Source organism: Equus asinus, chromosome 1, assembly GCF_041296235.1.
Source record: "Equus asinus isolate D_3611 breed Donkey chromosome 1, EquAss-T2T_v2, whole genome shotgun sequence".
NCBI classification, from domain to species: Eukaryota; Metazoa; Chordata; class Mammalia; order Perissodactyla; family Equidae; genus Equus; species Equus asinus.
In genome coordinates this window covers 206,088,910-206,112,443 of record NC_091790.1, presented here as the reverse complement: position 1 = coordinate 206,112,443, position 23,534 = coordinate 206,088,910, and the positions used below count along the sequence as shown (strand labels likewise).

General features: G+C 56.8%; 1 protein-coding gene across 2 annotated transcripts in view; it reads left to right on the top strand.

Moving 5' to 3' along the window:
- Window positions 1-23,534, top strand: part of CNPY1 (canopy FGF signaling regulator 1) — a 66,636-nt gene that overhangs the window by 17,393 nt on the left and 25,709 nt on the right. For both annotated transcript variants that reach the window (XM_070516833.1, XM_044765674.2), the window contains exon 2: window positions 5,738-5,850. In XM_070516833.1, the coding sequence (XP_070372934.1) occupies window positions 5,752-5,850 (99 nt within the window). In that variant the 5' untranslated portion in view covers window positions 5,738-5,751. The remainder of the gene's footprint in view (window positions 1-5,737; window positions 5,851-23,534) is intronic.

The window sequence follows — 23,534 nt, the reverse complement described above, 5'->3', positions numbered from 1 at the left end:
TTTTTCTTGTCATTGTTCCCTAAACAATACAGTGTAGCAACTATTGACACAGCATTTCCATTGCGTTGGGTATTACAGGTGGAGGTGGTTTAAAGTATACGGTAGGATGTGTGGGGCTTATATGCAAATACTGCACCAGTTTATAAAAGGAACTTGAGCTTCTGTGGATTGCATACTCTTGGGGGTCCTGGCACCAACCCCGCGTGGATGCCGAGGGAGGGCTGTGTGTGCCTTTCTCCGGCTCACCTCTTCCCATTGCTGGGCGCCCCTCCTCCCGGGACCCGTTCTGTCTGGTCCCAGCCCGACCAACTCCTGTTTGTCTGCAGAGCTGTGGCTTACAGGTCACTCCTCTGGAAGGCTGTCTGAGGCCCAAACCATCCTACATTCCTGTAACTTTGCCTGCTGCCCCGCTGTGACCCTCGGCTCTCTTAGCTTGTTCGTGTCGTTGTCCCAGCTGGACTGTGAAACCTTGAGGGCGCACTGTCTGTCTTACTCGTTGCTGTGCCTCCGTCACCGGGCACAGTGTTGGCATAAGGTGAGGTGAGCGTGTGGGTTTCCTGTGGGTAACAGGGTGGCCTAAAACCTCAGGAATTTATTCCCTCATGGTGCTTGAGGCCAGAAGGCTGAAATCCAGGCATCGGCAGGGCCACGCTCCTCTGAGACCTGCAGGGGAGGGCCCTGCCTTTCCCAGCTTCTGGTGGTGGCTGGCGGTCCCTGGCTTGTGGGGGCATCGCTCCAATCTCTGCCTCTGCCATCACGTGGCGCTATCCCTGTGTGTCTGCACATGGTCTTCCCTCCATAGGGTCTGTCTCTGGGTCTCTCCTCTTCTTCTAAGGGCACCAGTCGTATTGGATTCGGGCCTCCACCTTAACCTGATCATCTGCAAGGACCCTATCTCTAGATAAGGTCACCTTCACAGGTACGGGAGTTAGGATGTGGACATATCCTTCTTGGGGACACGATGCGGCCCATAACAGAGAGGGAGGGAGGCAGGAGGGGAGGCAGGAAGCTCCGTGATCTGGGGTGCTGTGAAGCTGAGATTCGCTTCCGAAGCCCAGGCTGCTTCCTGCGCCCGCCGGGCTGGCACACACTTTCCGACAGAGGCTCTAGGCTGCTCCTGCGCCACTGAGTCCGGAAGAGGACCAGGAGGGCTGCACATGGCCTGGCTCTGGGGCCTTCAGTCTCAGCGAGAGTGCGGCTTGTCTTTGGGTCTTTCGGCTTATTTCTCTCTCATCTGCCCCCTCTTAGCCACCGTTCGATACCTCTCCACACTTTTGGATGTCTAGTGGCCAAGCTTTTAAGAAAAACTCGGGCATCAACCACTTCCGCTTGCAGGAGACTGAATGTTTCTTGAAGGAGTGGGGCATGGGGTGGTGTTACTGTCTCTGGACACTCCTCCACCGTGGGAATCAAGGCTTTGTCTTCTCCCAAAGGAGCCGGGGCCCCACGAAGCAGGAGGCAGGTATGGGGTGGTGGGAAGAGTGTAGCCTTTGAGTGGCCATCTGGCGACTGCAGGTACAAACCCACCTCATTGTGTGTCAAGGGCACACGCAGAGCCCAGGCCTCACCCAGACCACTCTAGGAGATCCTCCACGCTGGGACCCAGATCCAAGTCTTAGCATCTCCCCAGGCGAGTCTGGTGGTCACCTGTGCTTGTGGCCCAAGGACCGACTATTGCCGGTGGCTCTGCGAGGCTCAGGTCCAGGTAAAAGCACCCACCCTGGCCTGCCCCGGTTCCCGTTCACGTCCGTGAGCTCGCTGACTGCACTCAGATGCCACCTCCTTTGAGGGCCCGGGCCGCGGCTTCCTCGGACCTTGCTCCTTCCCTGGAGGACAGCGGGGCCCCAACACGGCTGATGCCTTGGCCGTGGGGACATGTGCAGAGCGGGGGGCCTGATTTGCAGTGTTCACCTGCTCCCCTTGTGCAAATACCTGCGCTATGGCCACCTGTGTGATGTCGGTAACTGCAGGGCGGGGAAGAGACGCGCAGGCCACCTGCCCTTACGAGCTGGTCCGAGATAACTCCAGCGCCTGAGCCCCCCTGGGACTATCCGAATCTGCCGTGACATCTCCGCCTTCTCCCCATTCCCAAATCTCACTCGGAGAGAGAGGAGGGAGGAGGCAGACACAGGAAGAGGTTGGCGGGCCCAGCTGGGAGGAGGGCTTGCCCTCTGGCAGGCAACGTGACCCGCCAACCCCCCCATGAGGCTCCACTCCTGCCGCCTGCTCTAATAAACTCGAAACTCCAGTGAGTTAAGTGAAGATTTCAGATTAACATTTAAATTAGCGCCGGACTAGAAATCTGGAGCCCGGGTCGCTGATGTAACTCTGTTAACTTGTTCTGTGACCCGGGGCGGAAATTTAAAATGATCTTTTCTCATCGAGCCACCCCACCCCTCTGTGGGGAGGTCAGAGACGGCAGACCTGGGGGACCTCACCCCCTCTTGGCCTGTCCTGGAAGCCCAGTGCTTCCATGAGGGTGCGGCTCCCCTTTGACCCTGAGACTGTCCTTGACCGGTGAGTGTGGACCCTCCTGCCCCTGGGGGCTGGGACTCCAGGCAGCTGGTGCCAGAGAAGAGAAAGGAAGGAGCTATCTGATGGAAGCCCCTCCTCCCGGCCAGTCTGACCACCAAGGATGCTTGTGGGTGATCGATGACACTGCCATCGACTCAGTCACCCCAGGGGGAGCCCTCTTCAAGGAGTCCTCCTTTACACGGCCTGTCCTGGTGCTCCTGAAACACGGGAACTGAGCTGAAGGGAACAGGGCATTAACACAGGACTGGATGGCTATGGGGCCAGGCTCTCCCAGTGCCTGCCAGGTCAGCCTTGCAGGCTCCAGAGAGCCAAGAATGCTGCAGACCCGGCCGGAGTTGGAAACGTGGGTTTACAGACACCGGCCAGAGCTGCTTGGGGTCTGGGTTCCCAGGTGGGTCACCAGGTCAAGTCAGGGCTTCCAAGAACCTGGACTCTTCCAGAGGGGGCAGGGAGGGGCCGGCCCTGGCTGGGGAGCTGCGTGTGCCTGCCGGTCATGCTTTATAGAAGGGACAACGCACGATAGAGCAGGATGTGAAGCCACTTGCAGCTAAGGGCAGGCCACATCCCTTTCCCTGGCCACACTGCTGTCCTTGAGTGTGGTGTGTCCTGCTCACAGCTGTACCAGGAAGGGCGGAGGCACCACCTGAGCACAGGGCTGCCAGGGGTCTGGTGGTGGCCCTGCTGGACCCGACCCTGCTCTCAGGGCCCCTTTGCACCTGCCTGCCGCTTCCCCGTGAGGCTGGAACACGTCTCCTCCTCAGCAGCGGCCTCCCTCACACTGACTGTTCCTTCTCTGCTTCCAAGAGACAGGTTCCCTCCGTCTTCCCGTCAAGGAGTAGGGACATCAGGAACCTCTAGACATCGCGTCCCTCCTCCTGCTCCTGTCTAGCCTGGACTGTCTAACGGCCTGTGCTCTTGGCTGTCCGCAAGGATCCTGAATGGCCCTCAACAGGCAGTGCTCACCCTGGGTTTCTGCCCAAGAGGCCTCCTCGCCCAGCCTGCTGGGCCATGCGCCCCCTGGGAGGCCCCTGGAGGTGCACCCTGCGCAGATGCTCTCCCAGTGAGCCTCTGGCCCCATCAGCGGGCTTCCCGTGGCTGGTCAGGGACCCCACTGAGAGAGCTGACGTGGGATGATCTTTCCTGATTCCTGCCCTGGAGGCACAGGGTTGTATTCGTCCGGGAGTGTAGTAAACTCGAAATAGCAGTGGCTGAGCCATGGAGGATGGAGAACTGCTCTCCAGGCCGGCAGGGTGCTGCCCACAGTCCCCGGGACCCAGGCGCCTGCAGTTCTTTACCCTGGCCAAAGCTCCCCTCATGGCCAAGCTCCGTCAAGGCTCCAGGAGTGGGATGGTGTGGGACAGCACCTGGACCAAGGGCCAGTGCTGGCACTCTTCAGGAAGGTTCTGGAACTTGTGGTTCTAGAGCCAAGATACATGGGCGCGCTGAGCTGTGAGGAGCTGGAAAGGAAGTGTGTGTCCTCCGATGTGTGGCTCTGAGTTCCTTTACGAGGGGGAGGGGAGAGCAGCTGTGGGAGGCGGCCTGGCCTCTGCACACTGCAGACAGTGTGCACACTGCAGAGCACTGGGCTGCCCAGGCAGTCCTCAATGCCCGGCAACAGGCCGACAAACCCCCTGCCTCCTGCTGGCATTGGCCTTGGAGAGACAGGGGGCCTGGGGACCCAGAAGGACTGTGTGACACTCACCGGACATATCGTTCCATAACAGGGGATCATAATGATCAGCGACTGCTCCCGTTGATGGAGAGTCACGTGGCCAGTAAGGGACAGAGTCAGGACGGCAGGTGGATCTTGCCTACGTCAAGGCTTGAGCTCTCCGTCTGGATACTGAAATGATGGCTGACCCCGGGACACTTGCGACAGGCATGGGGTAACTCAAGGAGTGGAACCTGGGAAAGTGACTTCCTCTCTAGCCACGGCTGCGAGGTGGGGACAGTGCCAGGGTGGCTCTCCCGGGGCTGTGAGGAGCGTGGAGTGTAGGACGCATGGATGCACCACACGGTGCATATCTGGGTGGCAGCCAACGGTCTATAGCATCAGCTGTCATCATCATGACAATAGGTGGCCTCTGTGGTCACGAGTGCAGGCCGAGCCGTCAGCCGTCGTGTTTCACCGTATAGGCAGGAAATAGCACTGAAAACAGTCAGCAGTGCCAGAATTCGAGTTCTGGGCATTTAAAGATTATGCTTCATGTCCTAACGAGACTTGAGATTCAGTGCTCCAGGGAGACAGGAGGTGTTCACGCCTCATTCAGCACCAGAGGAGTGGTCCCAACTATGGGAAGCATTGCTTCATGGGGTCGTTCAGGAAACCCGGCTCCTCCAACGTCCCTCATTGTCCAGTCCGGGCAAAGCCAGGAGTCCAAAATCAGTTTCCCGTTGAGCAAACGAGCCATCACTTCGTTTGCCTTTTATTGGTGTGAATTCTTGAGCTGGGCGGCCTGTGCCTGCGAAGAAGGGGCAGGATGGTCTGTATCGCCCCTCAGAGGTGAGTTTCAGAGGCTGCCTGAGAGTTTAAATCCAGGAAAAACGTCTCTTGAGGAGCAGGCCCAGGTTTGGAGAAACCTTCTCCATAACACAGAGGCTCCTTGGGTGTAATTAATGTGGCCCAGTGGGCGTCGGGACCTCTGATAGACTTGGGGTGCGGGTCTCTTTATTCTTTAAGAAAGCATATTTTAAATGAAAAAGCAAAATATATGTAGTTTTAAAAAACAGTACAGGGGCCAGCCCCGTGGCTGAGTGGTTAAGTTCACGTGCTCTGCTTTGGTGGCCCAGGGTTTCGCTGGTTCAGATCCTGGGTGTGGACATGGCACCGCTCATCAGGCCAGTGTCCCACATGCCACAACTAGAAGGACCCACAACTAGAATATACAATTGTGTACTGGGGGGCCTTGGGGAGAAGAAGAAAAACAACCCAAAACATTGGCAACAGATGTTAACTCAGGTGCCAATCTTTAAAAAAAAACAAAAACACAGAGTACAAAAGGATATACAAAGAAAACTAGTTTCCGTCTGGCTGGTTTGACAGTTTGCACGTTTCTGCATTTCTTCTGGCTCAAGAAGCAGCCAGAGGACAACAACCTTCCCATCCTGGCGGCCGTGGGCTTGCTGACACTCCCAGAGAGCAGCTCAGAGGGAGCCCGGGTCCGCCGAGGCTGGAGTAACTGATGCTTTGTGCCTTCTTCAGCATGCAGGGCCCTGATGGACGAGCTGGAGTATGACGTCACCAAGGCTCGGCAGAAGAAGACCAAGGTGGGCTCCTTCCGAGTAAATCCTGACGGGACGCAGGAGAGGAGAAAGGTAGCGGAAAAGAAATTATGTGCCAGTGTATAATTGCGGATATGGGCAATTACCAAGCATTTATCCAAACAGCAGTTGGTCTTAATCTTCTAACCTTTCTCTTGTTCAGGGTATCAGCTCTAAATTGCTTCTGAGTCCTGGGGGACCCAAAGTAATCTTTAAGCTTGAAATTGAAGTCTCTCTCCCAGCACCTAAATTTTGTGTCTTGTCAAGTCGGAAGACATTTCGGCACTATTGTTCATCAGGATAAAAATATCGCTTCCATGGTTCTTAGGCGAGGCCAGCAGGGGGCCCAGAGCGGCTCTGGGGGCTGCCTGGAGACGCTCAAAGGCTGAGCACCCTCTCCAGTCTCCCCCCACTCAAGGATCTGCAGAGATTTCTCATAGGGGTAAGGATGCAAGGCCCACCCCCGGGGCAGGCTCAGGCACTTGTCTGAGGGGAGAGAAAGAGGCAATCCAGAGAGGGGCCCACCCTGAGCACCCGATGGGGGCTGGGAGGGTGGGGTCAGGCCACTGTGAATGCGGCTCCTGTCTCCTCCCACCCCAGCACCCAGGTTGTGAGTGCTCAGAACACAGACGCCAACTCCAGTGTCGTCCTAAGGGAAGTGTGGTTGGAAAAGTTGTTCCACGATATCTTCCAACTCAGAGCGAAACAGAAACTGTTTTTGGGTGTCTTGCTGTTTTGTTCTGTCCCAGCGCACTGCGCCCTATTTCAGAACATAACTTGGAGGGGGCCAGCTGTACCTTCTCCGCCCCTTTCTGGAACTGTGTGCTCATCTGGAGAGGACGGGGTTACGTATGGGGAGAGCAGCACCCCTTTACAGAGCGTGAGGTTTTAACTGGCCTGAGTCAGGAGTGTTCCCGTGGGAGGGCGGGACATGCATTCCCAAGTCAGCGCGTCGCCCACGGAGGAGGGTGGGGGGCTTGGGGTCTTTCCTGGGCTCAGCACTTCCCAAAGTTACACAAAGACGGCCTGTTGTAGTCATACCGGTCAGGGCACCTCCCCAGAAGGGCTGTGATGACAGCCGACAGCGGTGCGTGTCCACGGCGGCCCCACTGCCGACCTCGTTCCCTGTGTCCAGGGATCCCGAGGCCCCGTGTGGTCACAGCAAACTGCAAGGAAGGGGCAGCCCTGGTCCCTGACACCAGCCACAGTGGATTTGACCCGTGAGGTAGGGCCCGGGAAGATATGTGTGCACCGATGCAGCGTCAAAAACAAACGGAGTGCTATCACCATAGGTTAAAATGTGGGTCATCTGATCCACTCTTAGTGCATCTGGACCAGGAGGAAGGAGGAAGTCCTTCTCTAAGGGGTAAAGGGCAAAAGAGAGGGACTCAGGGGACACTGGAGAGCTGAGGAGGGGGAGGGGCAGGGGCTGGGCCGCGGGTCCCTGGGGGGACCAGGGGAAGCTGGTGGTTCTTTATTGTGAACCTGCTGGATCACAGCCTTGAAATGATGTCTAGGCCTGATAGCGATCTGCAAAATAAATAGGGTCCCTATTTTCCCAGTGAGAATGTGCAGAGCTGGTTAAGTGGCTCCCGGGTCTGGGGGTGAGTGGAGGGCCACGCCGGGGCTCGTCAGTGCAAACCCGGGCCCTCCAGCCATCGTCCTCGCCCTCACACTGGGTCATCTTTCCCGGGGTCCAGGCTTAGGTGCCCCGAGCCCTCCCCACAGGGCCTCAGGTTCACCTGGAGAAAATGGCCTGAGCTCCCCTCCCTCCCGTGGTCTAGGATATGCCACTTCGAAACAAGCAAGTTGAAATAACTTTTTCAGCCTTGCCACAAGTACTGGGTCTGCAGAGTGGTTTGAAGGCCGTCATCTTGCTGTGTTCATCATTTGACCAGGGTCGCCTCACGGTCGCCGCCACCGTGAGCAGGGCTGCCCCGGCTCATCTTTCCACTTGGAACTGCTGCCTGGCTATCGGGCCGGGCGCAGCCTCACAGGAGCAGCCTCTCCCACAGGCCTGGGGTGGGCCTGTGGTGCCGGGAGAGGCTGGACTCGAAAGCCCCCATGTCTTCGAATGGTGTGCTTTGGGGTCAAGGATGGAGGTCATTTTTCCGGCCTTGGGCCAACTCACAGCAGAATGATGCCAATGGCTCCCACACTTGAAAGAACCCGTGGTCTTCCCCAGGAAGCTACCGGAATGCCTGGCTTCCTCCCACTCAGAGGACTCTCCCTGCCACGGTTGGAAACCCTGTGGCCTTGTTTCCTTCAGCTGGCGGCTGCTTGGCCTGGCTTGAAATGCAGGGCGGCCTGGTGTAGGGATTCGGCCTTACCTGCCCGCCTTGGATGTGGCAGCTGGGCTGTGGGCCTCTCGGTCCAGAGGCATTTCTCTGTCCTTCTGCCATGAGCTCAGGGATGCATGCGCTCGGCTTGGTGCTGGGAGAACAAAAGAAGTGCTAGCAGCCACCTCCGATGGCAGGGGGGGCTTGGGCAGGAGGCCCCCAGCCAGGAGAGGCCTCAGGGGCTGTGGGCATTTCCTGGGTCCCGGGGACACCACTGGCCAGAAGGGTGACACCACACATCTCCCTGGCTTTTTCTTTTCCTTTTTCATGCTGTGTTTCTCCAAGGATGGAAGGAGGCACCAGTCTGCTCCTGTGCCCTCAGAGCTGAGGGAGCAAGCATCTCACGTAGGATCCCTGGGGAGCCGGCCCCCCTCAGAGGGAGGGTGGGAGGCCCCAGAATCTGTGTTCTGAGGGGCGGGGGGTGAGGTGACAGGGGTGAGGGAGGTGGGGGGATCAGGTGGTGGCCTTTCAGCACGGTGTGGACGAAAAATGCACAAATTGGCCATGTTCGCGCAAGGCTCTTCTGGCCACGGTTGGGGTCAGTCTGGGGAGGGCGGCATGGACAGGAGGGGGGACCAGCTCCCTGGGGCCAGGTCTCGTCGGCAAGAAGATCAAGGGCTCCTGTGGCACATTCTGCCCCCAGAGGCTGGCCAGGGAGAAAGCGCCCTGTGTGGTGGCTGCAGACCACAGACTACTCCAGCGAGCTCCATCTCCGTGGCCGTGGGCTCAGGGACAGCGAAGGGCAGGGGGCAGGTGCCGGAGGGAGCCTGTGTGTCCTGCAGACAGCCTGCAGTTCTGCTGTCCCAGCGGCCGAGGCGGCACCACCCCAGCCCGTCCCGGTGCCCGGCGCCCGTCCTGCCCTCCTCGGCTCCTCTGCCTCTGGCACTTTCTCGACTCTCCAGCCTCTGCGTGAGCAGCTCTAGGGCCCAGAGAGCCTGTGCTGACCCTCGAGTCCTGGCAGCGGAGCCCCAGCAGTGGTCAAGGAGCCTCGGCAAGCCCCCTGCCCAGCCCCTCCCGCCCCCCGGGCACTCAGAGCCCCCTGAAGTGCTGTCACCTGCAGCAGTCAGCCTGCCACCCTTCCCCACCGCTGGACCCGCTTTGCTTTGGCTCAGCCACACCGTCTCGTTGTTCCTCTCTGCTCTGAGCCCTTGTCCTGGCCTTTCCTCCCTCGGCTCCACACACCTGTGAGCAAGAGGTGCCTGCCCTGGGGTCACTCCCTGGAGCCACAGATCCCCAGGCATGGTCACCTGCGGGATGCTGGGAGGTGGGAGTGTCAGGAGAGCTGGCCTTGAGAGGACAGGGCGGGACTAGGGTAGGAACAGGGTCGGGGTCAGGAGGGGGGCCAGGTTTGGGGTGGGGTGAGGAGCTGTAGCCGATGGAGCCGCTCCGTCCCCTGGGGCTCCCGTGGAGCGGGAAGGGCCTGAACTCAGGGCGGGGGCCCCAGGGAAGGGTTTGAAGGACTCCCTCCTCAGTGGGAGCAACTCTCAGGCTCTTCACCGCCTCTGGAAGGGCCCCAGTGGAATGAGGCTCCAGCCACCGCTCAAGGACAGACCTCTCTTGGCCGCCCTCCCTTCCTCTCTCACTACCCTGCCCCTCTGTGTTTAGGAACCTGCCAGATGAAGGCCCCACCAAGACAGTCGCGGAGGCCCCCTGCGGGGAGCTGGCCCCGGGGGTCCGGCACGGTCTGAGCACCCCTCCTTTGAGATGTGCTCGTCAAGGCGAGTGGTAAACTGGGCGTTGCCTGGGAGGGCCCCGGATCCACCATCAGCTCTCCACCTTGGCCTGGGTGGGCAGTGAGACCGTGGCAGAGACGGCCCCGTTTTCTCAGAGTTGTGACCCAGCAAGGCCTAGGGACGGTCGCCCTACAGACTCAGTGGACAGCGAGGGTTCGGGGTTCAAAGCCAGGCTGGGGCTCCCTGGCCTGACCCGGGGCTGCCCCAATGTTTGGTGAGAGGAGAGGCCGTGTGGCGCCGGGTGCCATGTGGAAACAAGTCTCATTTGCTTTACGGGCATTGTGGTCCTCCGGGCAGCTTGGCCATCTTCCATGTGCTTGATTTTAGGGACAGCCTATAAAGCAGGTCACGGAAGTCATGGCAATTTCGTGACGTGCCACGTACGCAGACCACGATCCCCCGAGATTTACGGGGCTTCGTCGGAAATGTTCTTTTCCTCAAGAAGAAAGAGTGTGCACACAGCGACATGCGCTTGCTGTCCTTTGATGAGATGCGCGCACGTTTCCCCCGGCGCGGGGTCCCTCCACCACGAGCGGGAACAGAGACGGTCTGCCCCCGCGCTCAAGTCGCGGGTTCAGGGAGCCGGGCGCTGGTGACAGGCGGGGACGCGCCTGCCTGACGTCCCCTGAGACGCCACCGAGCCACGTCTGATTGGCAAGCTGCAGCCAGCCTTTCCGCACCCAGGCGGCTTTTCCTTTATCTTGAGCAAGTTGGATTAATGGCAGTTTTACTAAAACGAGGTCGCAACGCAGCTCAATGCGATCCGGGGGCGGGGGTTTTGTGCTCGCTTCTCAGGCAAGTGATTCTGCCCCTGCCTGAAAGTCACAGACGCCCGCCCTGCAGGAGCCAGAGGGTGAGGGACGTCTGTTCTCCTGAGGGGGCCCTGCGTCCGGAAGCAGGGGCCTACAGGCTCACGGCTGCTGTCACTTGTCCGCACTCTGGATGGGCATCCACAGCCCCCTCCACTTGTCACCTAGTAGGGACCAGGACATGTTTGTTAAATGTATGAGCAGAAAGTGAAAACACACAGCATGAAGGATCCCTTTGCCTCGACTAAGTGTGAGAACGTGCCCGGTTCTCTATACAACTTCCAAAATTCGAATAAGGTATCAGCAAATGATAATAGTGATGCGGAGACCAATGTCTGGTTTACACTAGAATCTAACACCTTTTTTGTTAAATCCTTGTAACAACTCTGGGAGGTAAATGAGGCCACTTTACGAGCTTCATTTTAGAAATACAGAAGATGAGGTTCAGACAGCTTTAGTGACTCAATTTTGACAAATTGGTATTAATTTAATTTGCTGATACGTCAGTTTAGACAAATTCCACATCATTTGCTGTTGATAGAGCTACCCCATCCTGTTACATACTGCATAACATCAGGTTACTGTGGCATCCTGGAGTTGTGCAGTGCACAACTTGCACAGCTGTACACGGAGCCCTATTTGCTAACAAGATGAGAGGGGTGAGCTATTACAATAGGCCAGCTGGGAGGCAGAGGGGAATTCAGGCCATCAGTAATTTTCAGACTGCAGGCATCTACCCATTCGTGGGCCATAAAATCGATGTAGTGGGGATAAAACCAGCACGTAAAAATACACATAAAATATCAGAGTGTGTCTTATAGAAAAGGAAACTACTGTCTTGTGACATTTTATGTAATGAGCTGCAATGTAAAAAGTGGGTCATGCCCAAAAAATAGAAAGCCATCGTAGCAGATGGCTGTTCCCAGCATGGGACAGTAGCCTAAAGATATGTCATTTGGAAAGATTATTAATACCCAAACAGTGCCACGATCATTCCCGACTCCCTATGCAGAAACAACCAGAACTTCTCCTCTGAGACCAGACATTATGGCAGAAATAGCTTTGGGTTTGGTGGTCTATACATTTTATAGACCAAGGAACCGGGCGCCACGGGCAGGACCGAGGTCTCCCCTCCCAGCCGCCCCTCCTGGCTTGGTGCTGCTGCAGCCCCAGAGCTGTGCTCTGGCCCCGGGGCCTCCCTGGGCCCACATGCCGGGTGCAAGGCCAGCCTTGCTGAGTGTGCTGTGGACTAGAGAAGGAGCTAGCGCTCTGCCCAGAGATCTCGAAGGAGCCACTGTGAACCCCACATGTGACAACAGTGAGAAATAGAGCTGCTCTTTACCCCCGTTCCTGGCAGAGCTAAAACCCTTGTAAGATCCCGAGTGTCGAGTGTCAGGGGCAAGAGGGGCGTCTCAGCCACACCCGAGTTTGTGCTGACAACGTGACTCTGGGTTGACCTTTCGGCCCCACCGTGACCCCGACCTCCAGGGAAGGGAAGGGGCTGGACACTGAGTTCCATCACCAATGGCCACTGGTTTAATGGCCACGCTCAGGGCTGAGGCCTCCTCCACACCCTGCCTGCAGGGGCTCGGAGGGCTCCGGGCTGTGGGTGGTGGAGATGCTGAAGCGGGGCACCTGGAGGGGGCACAGACTCCACGTGCCCCTCCACCTGCCTGTGTGCCCCCTGCACCTGCTGTGGCTGAGTCTTGTCCGTTATATTAAGCAGGCGATGGTAAGTGAGCTGTTACCCTGGGCTCCGTGAGTTGTTCCAGCAACTGATCGAACCCGAGGAGGGGCTGTGGGAACCCCGATTTCCGGCCGCGCAGTCAGCAGCACTAGTGACAACCTGCACTTGCAGTTGGCGCCCGAGACAGGGGCTACCGTGTGGCTGAGCCCCTGCCCTGTGGGGTCTGCACTAACTCGGGGAGACAGTGTCAGCCCTGAGTGGCATCATGGGCACCTGGGTGATGTCCACAGAGGACTGGAGAGCTGGCTGTTGGTGTGGAAGGAACCTGCACATTTGGTGTCAGAAGTCATGTGGGCCAGCCCTGTGGCCTGGTGGTTAAGTTCAGCACATTCTGCTTCAGCGACCCAGGTTGGGTTCCTGGGTGCAGCTCTGTACCACTGGTGGGTGGCCACACTGTGGTGGCGGCTCACATGCAAAATAGAGGAAGATTGGCACAGATGTTAGCTCAGGGCCAATATTCCTCAGCAAAAAAAAGAAAAAGAAAAAAAAAGTGTTGTGAGTGAAAACAGTTCAGACCACCTGAGAGAAAGTCACTGGCAACTTGTGTGGGCTGTACACCAAGTGCCGACGGACTTGGAGGGGAGGTGGTGGGGCTCCGTTGAGGGGTCAGTGGAATTTCTTAGAAACCATTAGAGCCCCCACTTGCCCCGGGCTCGTTAGATGCTGAGAACAGTGCTAAGGACTTCCAGCACCCTCACTGACTCTCACCACACCCCTGCAAGTGAACAGCATGACTGTCCCCCGTTTTGTCAAGGTAAAAGCCCAAGCTTAGGGACAGAGCCCAAGGCCGTCAAGCAGTGGGCAGCACGGCCAGGGTGCAGCTGGTCCATGTGCTCCAATGCCATGGCACTAATCACTATGCTGAAGCTGTCTCGAGGGGCCCACACCTGAAACGGGCCAGGAGCAAGGAGAGACCAGGTGTGTGTCACCTCGGGCTCCACGACAACCCCGCAGGCTGGGCGGCTGAAACGGCAGCCGTCTGTTTCTCACAGTCGTGGAGGCTGGAGTCTGTGGCCAGGGTGCCGGCAGCTCGGGCGCTGGTGGGGGCCGTCTTCCCGGCTTGCAGGCGGCCCCCCACTCGCCACGCGCTCACAGGGCAGAGCGAGCTCTGGTCTCGGCCTCCTCCTGTAAGGCCACTGACCCTGTCCTGGGCCACCTTCTGAGCTCGTGCACCTGCCCACCTCCCATCACCGTCGCCCGGGGCGTTGGGGCTTCCCCATGTGTGTCTCCGGGGACACAGACAGTCAGTCCACAGCAGCCGGGGAGACACTGAAGCTGGGTGTGGGGAGACGCTTCCCCTTGACAGCTCCTGTTCCCTGGGCGTCCAGTGGCCGTCTGCAGCTCCGGGACAGACGGACATCAGTCAGTCAGAGCCTTCCTCTCTCACCCAGCAGGGCGGTCCCGGGGCAGAGTGTGCACAGGCCTGGGGGCCTCAGGGTGGCCTCGTACCTCCCCATCGCTTTTCTGCTGTTCTCATCACGTGAGCGTGAGTGTGGGCTCTGAGGCCAGTTCTCATCACTGTCCCCAAGTCTGCGCGGCTCCAGGTGTCACACGCACCGCAGCGTCCAGAGCAGCAGGGAAAGCTTTGCCTTATGTTCCTTTTCTGATGGAGGGACTTTTGTCCAGAAGTCCCCACCCCTGACACCCCACCCCCCCCGCCTCTTGGCCAGGAAAGCCTCGCACGCTCAGGGCAAGCTGCCCACCAGCATGGGGTGAGCCCACTGCAGTGGCCCCATCGGCCCCACCCTGCCCCGCTGGGGGCACCCGCTTGAGCCCCGGAGGGTCTGCCAGCACAGCACTGAGGACGGCTTGTCACAGACGCCGCGGGGTCTGCACAGTCCAGCGTCACGTGCTGTGTGTGCGGAGAGCACAGAGGCGGCAAGATGAGCTGGCCGGAGTCCTGAGGGTGGGAAGGGGTCCGAGAGCAGGCTTGGGGGCCAGTCCTGAGCTCCGTCCTGCGTTTTCTCATAAGCAAGAGAAGGAGCTCGTGCAGATGGATTCGAGGACTGGAAACGACCTGGCAAGTGGGAATTTCGAGGAGTGCCCTAAATTGCTTGTGGACGTGGTCAGCCCGTAGATAACACCTTAACAGATGTGTTACTTTGTGAATAAACTGTGAATAAAATTATGTTTGCAGGAACCCGTAAATCGGCACGTTAAAAGAATCAGAAAGGGTCGGGGCTGGTGTCGTAGTTAAGTTTGGCGTGCGTCAGCAGCCTGGGCTCATGGGTTTGGATCCTGGGCATGGACCTACACCATTCAACCATTCATCAGCCATGCTGTGGTGGCGTCCCCCATATAAAGTGGAGGAACACTGGCAACAGGTGTTAGCTCACAGCTAATCTTCCTCAGCAAAAAAAAAAAAAAAAAAAAAATCAGAAAGGGGTTTTCCAGGTTTTAAGTGCAAAAAAGAGGTTATTAACAGTGTGTACAGACAACCGCCATGTGTACATGCATGTATTCTGGGGGGAACAGTTCACAGAATACACGTTGAAATGCTGATAGTGGTTATCTCTGGGGATTACTGTGAGCTTTTGCTTATCTTTTAAATTTTTTTATAATGAACACTGTATTACTGTATAATCATAAGACACAAAGTTTTGGGATTTTTTTGAGAAATGGAAAGATCCCCCTGCCATTTCAGGAGTTCCACTTCTGAGACGTGGCACTGTTCCTACTTAGGAAGGTGGAAAGCTGCACACAGATGCGTAATCTTCTTGGCGGGAGGCTGCCAGCGGCCTCTCGAGCCTGTTCCCAGGTCCGCCCCTGCCGTCGCCCGTGGGCCCTCGGGTGGCACTCTGTTCCGGCGGCACGACCTGTCTCGGTGCGTGTGGGGAGTCCTCAGAGGACGGGGTTGGAGGCAGAGGATTTCGCCTTTGTCTCCGGGAGGACTCCCTCTTCTCTCAGGGGACCTGCCCTGGAGACAAGCTGCCCTCACCTCTCTGGGCCGTGCCAAGGCAGGAACAGAAGCATGCGGTCGGTGAGGCACAGCCTCGAGTGACAGGGACGCTCTGCGTCGTCCGTCGTCCTTCCTCTCGAAGAAGAAATAGATCTTCCGGTCCTCGAGAGCATCAAGCTTGGCATCCTCTACACCTTTATTTTAATTTGTTTGGCAGCTTTTATTGTGTATCAACCTCTATTTTACTTCTCCTCTTTCCATTTTTTATAAAAAGAGAAACACTACCCTGGGGGCCGTTGCCTCGAACGCCGGCACAGCTCTCTCCTGAAGGCATTCTCCGGAACGGGCTTCGCTCGCTGAAGCTGGGCTTCCTGCTCACAGCAGGCCCCGTGCGGATCGGCAGGGCATCCGTGCCACCTGTCGTCAGGACGCCGCCTCCTCACGCCTAGTCTTTGGAGTCCTCCCTTGGCCGAGGATGGGGAAGGGACAGGCAGGATTCCCTGGGAAGCTTTTATGGGCAGACCTGAGTGTGGGATGCCTTCCTGCTGCCCACATGCCGCAGCTGGGCCTCTGCCACACGGCCCCAGCCAGGTGCAGGAGAGGCTGGAGACAGGAGGCATTTGCCCAGCGGGAAAAAGAAACGGGCTGTGGTGGCTGGAGAGCGGCTTCTGCCATGCTGGGCACGGGGGAGAACCTGGTCACACTGTGCCTCCTGGTGAGCGTGAGCATCAGGTCACCAGATGCATCCAGTGTGTCACCATCTATTACTGTAGAGCTCAAGTACGGAGCAGCCCAAGCTTGTCGGCCTCGCACTGCAGGCTGAATAAGCAGCCCCCACCAGGGCTTGTCCATGGCAGCAGGTGGATGGCCCCCCAAACCTCGTATTCCATCAGTATTTCGTTCCAGGTGACCACAAATGACAACTGAGGCAGTTGCTTTGCCATTGCATGCCACGGATTAGCAGTGTCCCATTTTAAATGTGACCAGGTCCTTGGTGGCTCCAAACACGACCAGGAAAGGAGAGCCAAGCCCAGATTCTTCCCCTGGAGGGCTGGCTGCCTGCAGTCGACTCGCATACCAAATGATGGCTCTGTCGGAGTGCCACTGCAAATGGAAGAGTCACTCCAGCTATTTCGAACAGAGAGGAATTTAATGCAGGGGTTCGATGCCTCGACATAGCACACCCGACCTCCAGCAGGAGAAAGGAGCCAGGAGGCTGCGGCCCCGTGGGATTCAGGAACCCTCTGCGCTCGCTGTGACTCAGGGCTCAGCATGTGCGACATTAAAGCCGGGACAGGCCTGCTGGGTCTGTGCCCACAGACGCAGAACACGGAAGCCCTGCCCTGCCTCTTCATCCCACAGATCCCCTCTTCGCCCTCGGAACCCAGGAGGGGGCATTGGGAGCTTCTCCATTGGGAGCTTCTCCAGAAAGACCCAGGGCTGCGGATGGTGCTCCCTGGGAAGACAGCAGCAGACGCAGTAGCAAGACAGCCCCCATCCCCTTTGCTCTGCCTTCTGCGTCGCACATGAATGCATGTGGCTGGCAAGACCTGAATCCCGTAAAGAACTCCAGCTGCCAACGACTCTTGTAATTGGAGGGTTTGCTGTCCAGCCTCTGCAGTCACAGTGGAGGCAGTGGGCTGGATGCTGAGCACCAACCTCCACACTCCCCTGCCTTCCAGAATGAAACCGGGTTTCCGTGTGAGGAAGGAAGGGAGGCGCATCCTGGAGAGCCGACCAGTCGGTGCCACTGTCCCTGGGGCTCTGCTAGCCAAGTCTTTCTGTCCCTCATTAAGCATGTTCCTCTTGTTCCTCTGGGTTCCGTAAATTTCTCCTTGCACCCAGTGCACCTTTGTCCTTCTTGTGCCTGTGTGTGGACTACAGATGGGCTCCTCCCCTGCGTTGGAGAACTGCTCCTCCGTGATCAGAGCTCTCGGGTTCCCACTCCCAGTGGTTCAAACACCCGCAGAGAGGTGCAGAGGAGTCTTTCCTGCAGGTCTGCCCTTGGTCTCAACGTCACCCTCCCTGGAGGCAGGGCTGCAGGGGCCAGGACCCCAGGGGGCCGGCGGAGCAGCAAACCCGGGAGAGAAGGCAGCACTAGTGTCTCAGGAACGTGTCACGGCACTGATGCTGGGTCTGTCCCAGAGGTGCTGGCATGCGGTCCACACACAATGCGGATGCTGAATTTGCATCAGGGAGTTGGGTCAGGGGAGTTCAGCCTCTTGTTCTGTTTGGTGATTTTCGGGTGGGAGGAGCCTTCTCCTGGCCCTCCAGTTGGTGCCGCACATCCCACCACCACACAACCCGGATCTCGCCCTCTTTAGCCAGGCCGTCCCCGAGCTACCGCAGCCTCCCTTCCCAGAGAATGTTCCAGACCCAGCGACTGTTGACCTCCTCCAGCCTCAGCCTCTCTCGACTCCATCCCCCAGGAAAAGGTGACACGTTCCAGCTCCCCTTGCTGCCAGACACTGGGGCGAGGGCTGAAGCTTCCCACTCCTTAGCCCTGTTTTTGTTGCTTAAGGAGCTGCCCAGTGCTGGCTCACTCAGTCTCAGCAAGCCCTCTGCTCCACGTCTACCTGGACAGGGCTTCTGTGGCTTGCAGGACTGGCGAGGGCTTCCTCACCTGTGCCTGGAGTCCCACCCATGTTCCAACCTCGCGCCAGCCCCTTGCCCCTGCTGGAGGGGACGAACTCTGAATTGCCCAGAGCTGCCTCTGGTCAGTGCGGTTGGCCAAACCCCAGGCTGAAACTGCCTCTGCAGCCAAATCTTCCTTCTCAGCCTGAGAGGCTCCCGAGAGGCCAGGGGGAGGATGCCAACCTGGGGGACGGGAGCAAGCATTTGCATGCTGTGTGCAAGTGTGCACACGTATGTACAGGGTATTTGTGTAAGTGTGCGCACGTGCCGTGTGTGTGGACGTCGTGTGTACACACGGCACAGCTGCCTTGGCTCGCAGCCACCTGTCATAGAGCAGACGGAGGGAGAGTGAGACCTGGTCACTGGAGGTGACAGGGAAGGCAGTCCAGCATGGGCAGGCCTGGCTGGGACCCACCAGCACCTGAGAACTGCCCTGCCGGCGCTCCGGGGGCCTGTGGCCCTGGGGAGCACAGTGCTCTTCCCCGAGGGGCCAGCAGGGGGACCTTTCCCCCAGGGCTTCCGTCCTGGCGCTGGTGGCGCCTCAACAAAGGGTTAACCACCCCTCCCCCGCCCGCACCGCGGGATTAAACGGTCCCCAGGGGATGCGGGGCAGAGGGGTGACGCAAAATTAAATGGGAAGGAGATTATTTCTAATCCTCTTGGTGGGTGTTGAAACAATGAAGAGAGAGCAAAGCCGTGAAAGTTTGTCCCCTTAGATTGAGGCATGAAGGACAGACTTTGCCACCAGGAGCAGGTAATTACAGACTGCTTGTTTTTCTCCTCTAAATAAGAAAATCGCCTTAATCCCATAGAGATTGCTTCTCTGGTCAAAGGTGCTCAGAGTTTTGTGATGCTTGACATTGTGGGCGAGTGCAGCTCAGACCTAACATCAACTTTGGCTTCTCGAAGGGTTTCCAGCCGGACGAGAACTGTGGAAAGTGAGCAATGGGGATGGGCAGCCTCCCGCCCCTCACTTGGGCATATACAAATAAAGGGAACAAGGTTAACTTTGCTTTGAGAATCTTTGGAGCTGGCACAAAATGTCTTGTCTCCCCTCCCTCTCTGAGTCATTGGTGTGCTCCAGGATTGAACGTAGAGCAGTTCATTGTCTGCCAACTTGACACAAGTGAGATTCTCACCTGCTGAGCGTGGGCTCTTTCCTCTCTTCCACCTCCCCGGGTGTGGACGGGATGGGCGGCTGGGAAAGAGAAGCACACGCACCTTCGGTCTGGGGTTCGGCCGGTTTGGGGGGAACAGCAGTGGGCAGAGATGAGAGATGTTGGAAACCCTTTTTCTTTCCCTGTCTGTGCATGCTGCATGCAGTTTCCTGAGTCACCACACACGTGTTATCTCTGCGTGGTTTAGTCCTAGTTCCTCTGACAGCCACAGAAGATCCCTCGAGACGTCCTGAGTCTCTTATCTGAGTCAGCAAGCTTGAATGGATACCCATTTGAGAAGTTGTGGTCGCCACTGAGTGATAAAGAGAAATCAGCGATTTTGTTTTCTGACTGCAGACTATGTTTGAGGCAGGGAGTGTTCATATCTGATTCGTGTGATGAACTCCACTTGCACCGTTTCCCAAGGGCTCAGGACCCCCGGAGGCAGGAGAAGGCGCAGCACAGGCCTGGGCTCCGACTGCAGGATGCTCCCTTAGTGTGACACACTTTCCATTTTTGCCATAGGGGATAATTTCAAACAGATATTGTGGGATTTTTTTTAATGCAAATTCTTTTCAGTTGGGTTTGACTTCAGAAAAATTTCCAGCAACATTTTTAGGAGGAGATGGTGTGTACCACCAAACAAAGTGAAGGTGTGTAAGTGTCCTGGTTCCACACGGTGAAGAAATGCTGTCAAAGAGTGGTTGAAAAGACAGTGACCCAGGGAGAGAAACGGCCCTCGGGACCGTCCGGAGACGTAACTCTTCTGCAAGTGAAACAGATGGAACTTTCTTTATTATAAATCAGCTATATGAAAAAAAATCAGGCTGAACTTGCAGAAACAATTTTTTTTCCTCTTGGAGTTTCAATATCATTTTTACTCTCAGAATATCCCGCCAGACGTTGATCTAAGTAAACTCCTATTTATTGTTTGGAACAGGTATTTACACATATTCTATTTTATTTGCTCAAGCTGTCATCTGGCATCCAAGTGGACTTGGTTCTCATACTTTAACACAAAATACGCCACGGGAGTCAGGATAATTCACAGCGAGGGGCCCACTCGTTCTCTCTGTGGTCCTTTCCAACGCTTCTGGACACCCGGGCCAATAGAGTTCAGGGGCTCAAAGCTTAGACCTGAAGGGCCCTGACGAGGCGAAATCCCCCTCTCCTGCCTCCGAGGCATTTCCCAGGAACTCTGTCCCTCAGTGGTCACCCCTTAGGCCTGCCATCCTGCCAGCATCCCCTGTTGCTTTCTGCTCGCTGGTCTGTGTGAAGCTGAGAGCAGCAGGGCTCTCCCCGGCTCGGCTGAGCAGCTCTGAGGAAGCAGAAATACACGTAAGGAATGACCCCCTCTCTGCCTGTGGCCTGTGTGCGCCCAGCAGTCCCCATCCGACCAGGAGGTGCTGGATCCTGACTGCGGAGGGAGAGGATGAGAAAGGCAGGATGTGAGCAGCTGATGGAGAGCAGGGCCGGCCCACAAAGACCGACAGCTGGCACTGAGTCTGCGTGCTCAGCAAACCCTCCGTCTCAGATGCGAGGACCCCTCACACCATCCAGACTCTTTTTAACCTTCTAAACCTCCCCGATTTAAATGTCATGACTGGGCTAATTACCTACATGTTAAGTTCACACAATTTTGAGGGAGTGAAATTCTTTAATTTAGCTTTGTATTAAGCAAGAGAGGCCACTGCCACATCTGGACACTGTTTCTTGAATTTTGGTTTTAAAAATAAACAATGAAGGTAGAAGCCAGAGAAGATTAGTTGTCAAGAATTCAGGCATAGTAAGACCCAATTTTTTCTTTTTAAAGAGTCCATCTCCAACAAGAAGCCTGTTAAAAAATGGGTTTTGCCGCACCTCTGCCAGCAGAGGCCTGTGAGGCAGGCACGTGCACCCCACGAGGCCGGGCTGGGGGGTCTGGGCTGGGCCTACCAGCCAAGGACACCAAGACAGACTGCAGCAGGGTCCACCCTGGACCACGACGTGGGAGACCACGGCAGCGAGGCAGTGAGCTTGGCGGGTAGAGGGCCTTTCATCCCATCAGAATAATCCCGCAGAAGTTTCTGCCTTTGGAACCAGGTTCCACGACAGTGGTTCTCAATCGGGGGTGAATTTCCTCCCTGGGGGGCATTTGGCAATGTCTGGAGGCATTTTGGTTTCCACAACTTGCAGGGAGGGGCTGCCACTGTCATCTAGTGGACAGAGGCCAGGGATGCTGTTAAACACCCTGCGATGCACAGGACAGCCCCCCAACAGAGGAGTCTCTGGTCTGACGTGTCAGTAGTGCCGAGGTTGAGAAGCTCTGTTCTACGGAAATCGGGAATTTTCTTTACTCAGATCTGGAATGCCAGGATTTGGAGAAAGCTGTGGCTGTAACCACGTGAAGGTTGGCCCCGCTGGAGTCGCGTTGCTGTCTTGTGATTGAGAACCTTTGTTGCCGGCTTTGGGCCTCGACTGCAGTCAGACCCAGTCTGAATCAGTAGGACATACAGGGGTGAAGCTCGTGAAAGACCACCTGGAGTCTGCGAGGCAGTGCACTGGGCTGAATGGTGCCCCCAAAACTCACGTCCACCAGAACCTCAGAATGTGACCTTGTTTGGAAATAGGATTTTTGTAGATGGTTTTAGTTAAGATGAGGTCGCCTTGGATTAAGGGGGGTCCTAATCTGATGACTGTAGTCCTTATAAGAAGGCCAGCAGACACAGAGACGGGAGGAGACGGAGGCAGAGGTGGGGGCGATGCAGCCACAAGCCGAGGGTACCACGGACTCCGGGAGACAGCGCAGGCTCAGAACCAGACGAGAGAGGACCGTTCCCCAGAGCCTTTAGAGAGAGCGCCATCCTGACGACACCGTGCTGGCAGACTGGCTCCTGAGCTGTGAGAGAGGACATCTCTGTTGTTTGAAGCCCCCCGTTATGGTGGCCACAGGAAACAGATGAGGCCAGTAGCTTCTAAATGGGTGGGAGAGGATGACTGCTGACGGGCTGCGGGGGTGAAGGACTGGAATCTCGGGCAAGGCCCGCCCGCACAATGTGAAACACAAACAGAACCAAGCCAGAGGACGACGCTTACATGTCCAAGGTTTCCTATAAACAGTGGTATTTCTGGTTTCTCTTGAAGATCCAGAGACTGGCCCCTCCGGCCTCTCCTCCCTCCAGGGGCATGTTCTCTGCATCTTCCCGTCCCCAGCTCCCGGTCCTGTGGCTCCCAGGCTCCGGAGCCCGGTGTCCACTGCGGAGCAAAAGTGTTTTCCTGACCCGTAGAGGAGCTTGGTCTGTAACCAGGTCTCTAAAAAAGAGAGACGTTTTAAAAGACCAAGATGGCAGCTGCTTCCAGAAAAAGAGGGGTGTGTGGTGCTCTGTGGAAGGAAGAAAGGGCAGCCTCGCCTTCCTCAGGGCTTGGTTCTGGACACGCAGCCGCCTTGTGTTGTCAGGTGGGTGGGCGTCTAATTCCTGGTTTTCAGGTGCTGAACTTGAACATCCCTTCTCTCTGGTTCCAGCATGGCCTCTTGGATGGTGACAGCAGCACGTGCCACCCCCCATCCCGGGCAGAGCTCAATGCGCCCTGGAGAAAGGAAGAGACTGTGACTGCAAGAGCCGACGTTGTCAGCGCTGTGTGCGCCCAACTGCCAAGACATGACTGGTCTGGGCTCGGGGGCCTGCCCCTCAGCGGTCCAAATGCCAGTAAGATGAATTGAAAGTGACGAAAAGAAGTGTTGGTGGGGACAAAGCTCCAAGTGAGAGACTTTAAAATTTATATTAAGAGGGATTTTATTCCCTACCCATTGTTTAAGTCAAGTGAAAAAATAATTAGGCTCTTTGGGCCCTTCTCATGCCCTTTTCCTGAACTTTCTGGAACCATCCGAGGGAAGGAGGCCTCTCTAGCCACATTGAACTGTCTGAGTTTGGGCCATCTGGAGAGCTCTGCTCTCCCTTCGATTTGAAAATGTAGAATTAAGGGTCGTCGCTAATATTTTAAAGGGCCACAGGCTTCCGCTAATGAGATCATCTGTTTAGCCAGACAGCTCTCAAGCTGTCCCCGGGTTTCAGAGACGGAGCTGAATGCCTGACGGAGGAGGTCAGACAGCGCCGCCCAGAGGCTGGGTCCCCGTGGCCTCCTGGGGATGCCCCGACATGGCTAACAGTGAGCCGGGGCCTGGACAGGCTTTGAGCAGGTTCCAAGTGGCACATACATTGAACTACAGGACCCATGTGCCTGATGGCTCTACTTTGGCTTTTCAAATTTTTCTTCATTAAACATTTTAAATTACAAAAGGAACACACGGTGATTTTAATTAGAGACACACAGAGAAAGACTTCGTACTCCACCCTTCCCCTGACCCTGCTCCGTCCCCTGACTCAGATAATCAATAGTGAGGGCACCTCCTTCCCGGCTTCCTCTGCCCTCACTCAGACTT